Source organism: Megalobrama amblycephala, linkage group LG16 (genome assembly GCF_018812025.1).
Source record: "Megalobrama amblycephala isolate DHTTF-2021 linkage group LG16, ASM1881202v1, whole genome shotgun sequence".
In the NCBI taxonomy this organism is placed as follows: domain Eukaryota; kingdom Metazoa; phylum Chordata; class Actinopteri; order Cypriniformes; family Xenocyprididae; genus Megalobrama; species Megalobrama amblycephala.
In genome coordinates, this window is record NC_063059.1 from 19,976,199 (window position 1) to 19,986,492 (window position 10,294).

The 10,294-nt window shown below is 38.9% G+C and overlaps 1 protein-coding gene across 1 annotated transcript in view; it reads left to right on the forward strand.

Moving 5' to 3' along the window:
* Window positions 1–259: 259 nt before the first annotated feature.
* The window catches only part of ngef (neuronal guanine nucleotide exchange factor), a 32,395-nt gene continuing 22,360 nt past the window's right edge, over window positions 260–10,294 (forward strand). Inside the window, 1 exon segment of the mRNA XM_048161061.1 lies at window positions 260–798. Within this exon segment, the coding sequence (XP_048017018.1) occupies window positions 588–798 (211 nt within the window). The 5' untranslated portion in view covers window positions 260–587.

Genomic DNA, 10,294 nt, shown 5'->3' on the forward strand with positions numbered 1-10,294 from the left:
ACAGAAGTCACAGTCATGTTGTTTGTGTGTGTCATTTGATGAGACATCATGGGTGAGGTGTCTACATTCACATTAACAAAGTGACAACTAAAAATACAAGATCTGCTATAAAAATACTGATCTGCTGACTGACTTTACCTGTTTTATACACACGTGGGGCAAGAAGTTATGTACTCAGGGGAGAAAAGGGCAATGCAAGTGAGAGAGGAAAGAAAAAGAGGGCGGGAGAGAGAGCGACAGGGAGGCTGGGCCGGCAAGAATGAATGAGAGGGAGGGGGGAGAACTTTGACACCGAGGGCCAGAGGACAGGTTTGCGAGACAGGAGAGGATTCAGAGAGAGAGAAACACAGACTTTATAACTTCTGAAGTCACCAACAACACGCCTGCCCCACAGGCAGAGGGAAAAGAAAGAGGCGAGAGAAGAAGAATGAGAGAGTTGATTGTCTAGAAAGGGTGCATAACTTTGTGACTGTGGGATTGTGTGTTTGGGAACCCAAACTTTTGGATTCAGTCTGGATGGGAATTCCTGCTGTGCGTTTCAGATGGGGATTGTTCCATGAACTGCTGGATCTTGTTACTGATAGCTGATGGCGATGACAGCCCTGTTCCGAATGAAATGGGGACATAAACCTCAAGTGGTCCAGAACAAAATTCAGACGCCAGTGCCCCATCTGCCCAGCGAGGATGACGATGACGACGAAGAGAAGTTGTCAAGCGGACCTCCGATTCGCAGGAATTCACGCTTTTACCGCTCAATGAGAAAGAAAAAGTTGTCTTCATCTTCAGATCAACAAGAAAGTGAGGATTATTTATGTTTCATTTTATTTTAACACTAGAAAACCTTCCATGAACTCATGTGTTCATGATGACTGTCAAAAATTTTTCAAAAACTGTCTATATATATATAAATATATATACACACACTAGCAATATATACATACACTAACAATACATATATACACACACTAAGAATATATATATATATATATATATATATATATATATGTTAGTGTGTGTATATGTGTATTGTTAGTGTATGTATATATTGTTAGTGTGTGCTAAAGGAGTAACAGCTCTCATTTTAAAATCAGTGGCAAAGCTTTGCAAATTGTTTGACTTCTAACTGGACATGAAACACAATCTATGCTACTGAAACCGATATGTTTGCTGTATTATTGTTACCTAGCAAATGTATAGGTCTAAACAGAGTGCACTATTGTTCCCTGTATATTGTAAAACACTTTGCTACGGTTTGTGGAGTCTAGCTCAACTGATTTAACCCTCTACGTTTTATTGTGTGACCTTTACTGTGCAACACTCTCAAAAATGAAGGTTCTTCTTTATTAGCATCTATGGATTCATAAAGATCATTTAACATCCATGGAATCTTTCCATTACGTAAAAGGTTCTTTATAATCGAACGGTATAAGAACTGTTCAATAAAAGGTTCTTTAGGAACCCAAAAAGTTTGTATGTCATGATTGCAAAACTGCCCTTTTGGAACGTTTATTTTTAAGAGTGAAGATAAAACCATGAATGAAATCTCTACAGCAGTTTTACACTAACAAAACTAAAATCCTGTTTTAAGATGGCTGATGCATACTTGATAATTTTGACATTTCTTAGATGGATTCTTTTTCATTTTGATGCTTCTAATGAGTGACAGCAGTGATAGATTTGACTGTCAAACAAGTCCTAGTTCTAGAGTTAAAGAACATTTACCCCCGGTTTCAACTTGGGCTAGTCCTATACAGTATGTCACACCAGTAATGTTTTTTTTTTTTTTTTTTCTAGTGAACATTTATAAAAGCTACTTTAATGCTCTAATTGAACTAGACCTAATCCTGGCTTAGGCTAAGCCCTGTCTGTGAAACCGGGCCTTAGTGTATTTTAATGGCTTATACACAATTATGACTTGGCAAACCAGTAGTAGTCCTAGAGATTTTCTGAGAGAGAGAGAGAGACTGAAAGCACATGATTTTGCCCTGCGGTAAATTACAAAGCAGTCGAAACTCGAGAAACAGGTTTAATTGTTCACTGTTTGTTTTTAATTGTTCTGAGAATGACATGTGTGCGTGTTTTTATGAGCACATGAGCATCTTTATTAATGACGCATTTATTCGCATTACTGAGACCAAATCGACCATTCTGAAAAATTTAAATGAGAAAATCACGTCATGATTCTGTTGTTGAGTTTGAGCTTTGTCCACTATGATGTTGAAAGCAGACGTGCTCTATTATTGTCATGGCAGTCCGACTTAAACCCATAAACAATGAAACTGAAATCCCTTTCATCAGCACACCAGCACATGCCACAATGAATCAGACATATTCTGCCTAAAATGACTCTTGACTTTTAGATTTTATCACTGTGCATGGTTGGAATTAATGCGCACAAAAAAGAAAGTGAAATTAATTGTAATTTTGGCCTTGTCTTTAGGGATAAAGTACAATCATGTGAGATCATAAAAAGCTGTTATAAAGACGGTCCCACTTTATGGTGGCAGCCATGTTAAGATCACATGAATATCTGTATATTGTTCACTTTATCTCAGGCGGCTATCTTATTATCAGTTGCGTTTGGTTGCGAAACAAATAATGGATGACAGATATATCTGTGTATTAGGTATTGCTAAGACCTTTGCTTTTGTGTGATGCTACCTCCACGTCAATAGACCTTTTTCGCAACAGCGCCATCTTTGTTGTTCTACTGATGAAACACTGCAAAAATATCTTTCCAAGAAATTTCAGTTGACAAAAACCCCAGAGAACATGAGCTGTGGAAAAGTATAAGTGATTTAGGAGCTTTATACAGCTTTTTACAGCTAATACCATTGAAAACAGGGTAAGTCTGTCCCTCACAGCCTCGCTTTCATACCTGTCATGGCGTTGCTCTGAATGAAGTCTGTAGGTGTCAGTATAAAGTCCAAGAGATCATTGGAGAAAGCTATCTGTTAGCATTTCTGTTTCTCTCAATGGTGGTTGCTCTGCTAACACATGCTTCTTGTGACAATTTTACGAACCCATCACTTGAGCTGTAAACCACTTTATATTAGAAGTTCCGGCAGCAAACAGAAAAACATGAGTCATTTTCACCCTCTAAAATCTGAATATGGCTACCTTTGAATAGCCTTTGATGGGCATTTTATCTTAATGTTGTTGTTACAAAATCTAACTGCTAAAGCTAATTATTTCAGTAGTCTTCAGAAAAGGTCCCTGGTGTACAGACCTCCATAACAACAGGTTCTCTTATCACTTATTAACACATTAAAGCCAACACTGTGTGAAGTCCCAGGCACAAGGAAGGCAATTGTTACATACTGACAGTGTGCACAACAGCATCTTTTGCATTTTATGTGACATGGTTAATGATTGCATTATGCATAGTGCCTCACCTGTTTTTCCAGAGAAAGCTGTTTTAAGTGGCTGAACAAATGAATTCTGTCTTTGCATATTTGCTTAAAGCCAAGCACACCTAATTTCTTTTGTCATTGAAATACCTTTATTTGACTCTGCTGAAGATAAAACTAGATTTTTACATTTTCTGAAGAAAATGTGAGTGCTGATATCCTTCATTGATTTGTAATTATCCTTATTGCCTTTTTGACTAACAGTTCTTTAAATGGTGGATTTGCAATTTGAACCTGTTCATAGATAAAAAGGACAGTACTTTTTGTATTCTGCGTAGAAGGAAACTAATATTTTTTTGAGATGAAAAGCTTGCGAGCACATCATTGAAAATAATAATAATAATGATGTGCAGCTCGTTAAGTGAGTCAGATTCAGTAACAGCCATCTCAGCGTTCATTCAGTGAAGGATTCGTCAAATGAGTGAGTCTTTTGGTGTGTTCGACTTGAAGTGGCGCTGCGCAGATTGATTGGTTTATGACATTAAAGTACCGCGGGAGCAGTTCGAAAGCATATGGAGCCGTCTGCTCTCTAATTGCTGTCACGGTGATATCATACACTGATTGGTGACTGCACAGTGCTGCTTCAAGTCAAACACACCTTTTATTAAATGATTCATTAAAAGCACCAGCTCATAAGAGTCATTTGTGTTTGCACAATATATTTTAGATTTCACTACAAAGAACCGGTTAGTAAGAGTATTTTACTCAAGAATCAGACTACAAGATTATTTGCTACCGGAATTATATATATTTTTTCTTGCAATTGCAAGTTTTTATCTCAGATTTCTGACTTTATTTGTCAAAAGTCACATTTTTCTCAGAATTTTGTTTTTAGACACCTGATCTGACCACATACACATACAGAAATCTAAGAAAAGTCTCAATTATGAGTAATAAAGTTCATATCGCAAGACAGAAACTTGCAATTGCAAGAAAAAAGTCATAATTGTGGGAAAGTCAAAATTACCTTCATTAATCTGTGGCAAAAACAAGATAGAATGAGAACTAAGACATGGGGCTCTATTTTAACGATCTAAGTCTACGTCCACACGAAGCCGGAGCTTTTTTTTTCCTCGTCTCAAAAAATAGCTTTCGTTCACACGAAACCACTGAAATGACTCAAAATGATGTAGTATACATGCCAGACCATTATGTGGCGCTGTAATTCTGTCACAGAGATGCACTTAAAGCAGCGAAGAAGACTTGCGCGCTGAATACAAACTATAGTAAAGCTTAGAAATAATGCTTTATTTTGGCTCAGTAGCTTCTTCAGCATGAACACAAGCATCTAGAGTTTTCTGTTGTTGTTGTTGTTGCTGTTTTGTGCTGTTAGTGGCATCTGACTAAGGTAGGGTGACCATATGCGCCATTCTCCCAGGACGCGTCCTGTCCAGGATTTCTAAGTTGCATAAAATGTCCCAGTTTTGGTTTTGTTTTCATATTTGCGGAAGGTAAAGACTGAAAAATAATTTGACCAATAGCGTGCATTATACATAATCAACCGATCGTGGCTTGCAAGAAGGCTGGATCTACAGAGAACGGTCAAAGCATTGCAAATACGACAACATTTTAATGCATTGCATGAAGAATGTCAATAAGAACAGTGGCTTGCACAGACCTCCGTGTAGAAATCGCATTCCTAAATCGTGTTCCGGGGGCACATCGATATGACCACTTTCACAATTAAAGAGGCAAGGGCTCAAGCCATTTTAGGCAATTTAGAAATCCTGGACAGGACGCGTCCTGGGAGAATGGCGCATATGGTCACCCTAGACTAGGGTCGACACGTGGGGTGATGGCATCATCGTTTCAGAAAATATACGGATAGGCTGTCCACATGAAAATGGAAAGACGGCGTTTTCAGATTTATCCACTCTGGGACCTGGTTTCAAAAAATAGCGGTTTCACCTTTCGAAAACGCCGGATCCGTGTGGACGAAACGCCTATCCGATACAAAATTTGTGCGTTTTCACAAAAACACGTATCCGTGTGGACGGGGCCTAAAGCACACGACGAGAGTGCACTTAGGGCATGTCTGAATCCACTTTTGCTAGTTTAACGATGGGAAAAATGGTCGGCGCGCCCGGCACATGGTCTAAAAGGGTTGTCCCTAGTCTCTTAATGAGTAATGGGTGTGTTCTGGGCATAATGTGCAATAAACCAATCAGAGTCTCATCTCCCATTCCCTTTAAAAGCTAGTTGCGCTCGCACCATGGATTCGCTATTTACATGCCGGAATTTGCAAGTGGAAAAACTGAACGCTTCTCTAGCAATGAACCGGATATGCGCCACTGACCTTAGACCAGGGTTTAGTTGGTCAATGGCGCAGTCTATTTCAGTTGCCTCAAAATAGCAACACGCCAACAATGCGCCTGAACACACTTCGTTTTCTGAACAGCACACCCATAGGCGTACAAATGGGCGTAAATGCATTTGCTATTTAAACAACGTGAAAATGAAAACTGCATCGGGCTGAAACTAGCAAAAAACACTTGTGTTGTGCCTGGTATCGCATTGCACCGGGTGTATGATAGGGCCCATGGAGTTACATGCAACCTGCAGATACAACTCTGTAGAAATTTTAAAGGAAACAATAATTCAGCAGTGCACTAATCATTATGTGTGTCTATGAAGACCTATATTTGTGACGTTTGAGGCACAAGGTTCGTTTCAAGCTCAACACATTGATGACTTGATAAACTGATGATAAACTGACAGTAGACGAAAACCCAGAATACAGAGTCTATCTTTTGGGATAATTCATGCTCTCTGCTCTGCTCTGCTCTAGTGTTTGATTTTTGCAGTTGTCTGTAACTGTTTGTGAGTGTACACTTTGGTGCGAATATGTGCTGTTCTGGAATTTGTCACATCTTCTTTAGAGAATGACTGTTTGGTGTGAATATGAAGAGTCAGAGGGTGTGTGTGCGTGAGAATGAGACTTTGATTGTCAAGGCATTTACTTCGCTGATGTTAAAAATGAATGCGTTTGTTTTGTAATGCCTCATAAGTTTTTGTAAGTCCAATGTACACAGTCTGTACGGTAATCCCCCAGTCTCGCTGTACAAAGTCTATGCAGCATTGTTATCATTATATACATGGACCAGGAAACAAGTCTTTCTAAAAAAGGTTAATATTTAAAAGACCTACATTTTTAGTGTTTATTTATTTGTCAAGTCCACACGGAAGGCTTTATATGCTACAGTACATGCAAATCTGACTATACTAATAAATATAAAAAAGAATTGTAGACAATTGATTGAATTTGCATGTTCATGATCTTGAAATCTTTTACCTAAATGTTTGTGCTTAAAGGCATAGTTCACCCAAAAAAATGGAAATTCTGTCATTATTTTCATTTTTGGGTGAACTATCCCTTGAAATGCTTGAAAAGTTGATAAATATATCATTGTGCATAGCTGGACAAATATAAATTTTTAATACAAATATAAATTATAACAAATATAAATTATAAGTTTCTTTTACAAAAAGAGTTGTTGTTATTGTTGTTGTTCCACTCATGTTGTTCTTCTTCACCGAAAGCACCATATGGTAAAAATCAAATTTGGTTATGAAATTTGGCCCACAGCTAGAGGACAGTCTGAACATTAACCACAGCAATTTTGGAATCTGTAACTCAATCCTTCTAGCACCACCAATGTTTCCGCCATTTTTAATTTTTTCAAACTCCTCCTAGACTTTTTGTCCTATTTTCATGAAAACTTAACCAAATCATCTTCTTGAAAACTCACAAAATAATTCTCAGAAGAGCAAGCCAAAGTGTATGTGAGGATATATATCCTCCTAGACCATTGGTCCAATCTTCTCACTATGCTGGCAAAAAGTTATGGTTTTCATGTCGTTCTCATTTACCTCATCAACAAATTTGATGGCATGATTGAAGGCTGTATCTCTTTAAGACTTTGGCATATTGAGACCAAACTTGGTGCCATTGTTCCATTGCCACCCAACATTGACCACAATAAATTAATTTGGTGTCAGTGCCACCTATTTGTCAAAAGTAATAAGCAATTATGTCACATTGTAAGTGATTGTATTTATGGGTTTTCAACCATTTTGCTTAAAATCATCTCTGAATGCCTTTTACTCATTTTTTTGCAGTTGGTCTGATGCTCACTGTCATGATTGCTCATCATTTTGCCTCTGTTTGCCTCTTGACCTTGTCTGGCTATCACCAGACCAAGCTCAATGTAAAATTGAACATTGGTCTGGGGAGTTTGCTATGTATTTCCTACTGCACAAGAGGCGTGATCAACGAGCATTATTCACGCAATTGGATAGTCCTTCAACCAATCAGATTAACGATCTGGGTGACGTACTTTTGCAGAGCGATGCGAAAACTACAGACAGGGTTAGTTTGTATTGGTTTGTAGCATTGATCAGCGGTTTGCAGAAGCAGCAATGGCATCGAACGATTTTTGCAGGCTGTGCAAAAAAACATGAAAATGAGTGGCATTTACACCCACTCGAGCGATTTGTTTGCTAAACTAAAGAAGTCATTTAGCATCGTTGAGAGGTTAAAAGGGAATTGGATTGACGGTCGTGCGAGAGACGTCATCGTGTTATACCCGCCCAGAGCCATAGAAAGAGCTCTGTACCCACCAATAGCGAGCAAGGTGGATAAGCCAGTCTGTGATTGGTTCCCGCAAAAGTGTAACAGATGCAGCAGAAATGAATGTACGGGTTTCCAGACTGAGTTGCCGGGTGAAATCAAAGGTGAGGCCATGTCATTTTACGTTGGACTGCTTTACAAATGAGGGTCAATTCAGCACCGGATTTGCACAAAAGATGACGGCACATGCTAGTTGATGAGTTGAATCAACTCCACAGAAACTACATAAATGTATACACTAACTGTTCAGAAATGTCCAGAAGCATTCTATAAGTTGTAACTTCTCACCGAGTCTCTCCATCAGTATCCGACTCCGGTTTGAACAATGTAAGGCTAAACACTGACGATCGTCATTTTGGCTGCGTGAGATTCTCTAGCTTTGTTGTTGTTGAGCAACCGAAGCTTGAGCTGTTAAAGCTCCGCCCTCCGCTGGAAAGGGGGCCGGGAGCAGCAGCTCATTTGCATTTAAAGGGGCACACACAAAAATAGCATGTTTTTACTCACACCCAAAAAGGGGCAAATTTGACAAGCTATAATAAATGATCTGTTGGGTATTTTGAGCTGAAACTTCACAGACACATTCTGGTGACACCAGAGACTTCTATTACATCTTGTAAATGGGGCATTATAGGTCCACTTTAACAAGTTTTGGTGATGGTGGTTATCACAGGCACTCCAGCAGGTAACTGTGACATACCTCCCCTCCTAAGGAGCGTCTACCAGGCACTTCTAACCTGATCAGAGAAATCCATAAATTCAATTTGTATAGTTTCAGAATTTTGAAAACTCTACTAATATTCTAAAATGTGGAAAACAGTCATAATAACAACTTTTGACTGGTAATGTATATTATATGAAATAACATTATGTATTATATAACAGGGCAGTAATGCATCACATCTAAAGTATTGAATGTTACATAACAGAGCTATATTTTCAAAACAGTCTAGACTTCTTGGTCTAGCAATAGCGTGAACCATAGGTAGTCAGTCTACCATATGTTTTGCTGTTCAAACAATAAATAGCACACACACTTTTTGAACTCGGCATGCATCATTACAGGTTTCACTCAAATTGCAATGCCTGCTGGGAAAACAACCCCATTCACTGTTGATTCCTGCTCCAGATCTGGTGACACAATTGGAAACTGGGTTTAAAGCAAATTATTAACCAATGTACAGTGCAATCATAAAATAACTTTAGTGTCACGTTATGGTACGACAGATTGACCTGATATAGTCTGTCCTTGTTTTTTTAATCTGTATTTTAGGAGCTCTTCTTTGAGCTAACCTCTGTTTGAACTATCAGCAGTCGCAAACGTGAGGTCGGTTAGTCAGCCAGGTGTGGTTTGAACTTCAGATGACATGCAAGAAATAGAGACGTCGTTCTCTTATAGACTAAATGTAGGAACTGGGTCATGCTGAATCAAGAAGTATAGTGCACAACAAAAAATGAAACCTCAAATCATATGGCTTCTTGAGAGCACACAGGTTTCATTCATCTGAAAAGCACAAACAAGGCAGTACATTGAGTTATATACTGAAGTTTAATATATAGTGTTAGAGGTTTGTTCAAATCCCCAACTGAAGTATGAGCATATCATGTTCACAAGTAATATAAAGGGCCAGAGCACACTGTAAAGCAGCAAAGTGGAATTTATAGAGGTTAAAGTTTAACATTCCTTGACAAGTCTGTCAAGAGCTCAGCAGTTATATTGATGCATGGATCAATATTTATCTAAGGAGTCTGACAAACATGCTTTGCGATCTTCCTAGTTAGCTCACGATCCAGGCACACAAATATGACCGTGTGCCATTCGTGTATTGAGTGAGCAGGAAGGCGCTTGGTCAAGAGATCAGCTAAGGGAAACGATGTAAGGAGGTAATGAAGCATTTTGGATGCATCCTTTGTTCGTGAGACCTCAGAATTTGCAGAGGAGACAAATTCAGGGGGAAACAGAACAGACTTTCTCGGCAGTCATACACACACACACAATTACTGAAAGTTCCATTTGAGGCCCCAGTTACACATTCCTGTGCCCACAAAGTTTCAGGCAGCACAGCCAGCATTCACAATGGGCCCTCTGTGTTTATACATGAGTGTGTGTGTGTGTGTGTGTGTGTGTGTCTCTCTGTGTTTGATTTGTCTGTGTGTATTTGTGTGGTAAGTGAATGACCAGTATGTTGTTATGAAGTACTTTCTTGGCAGTGGGATTCATCAACTCAATAGTGTTTAGCCAAACAATTGGTTTTAC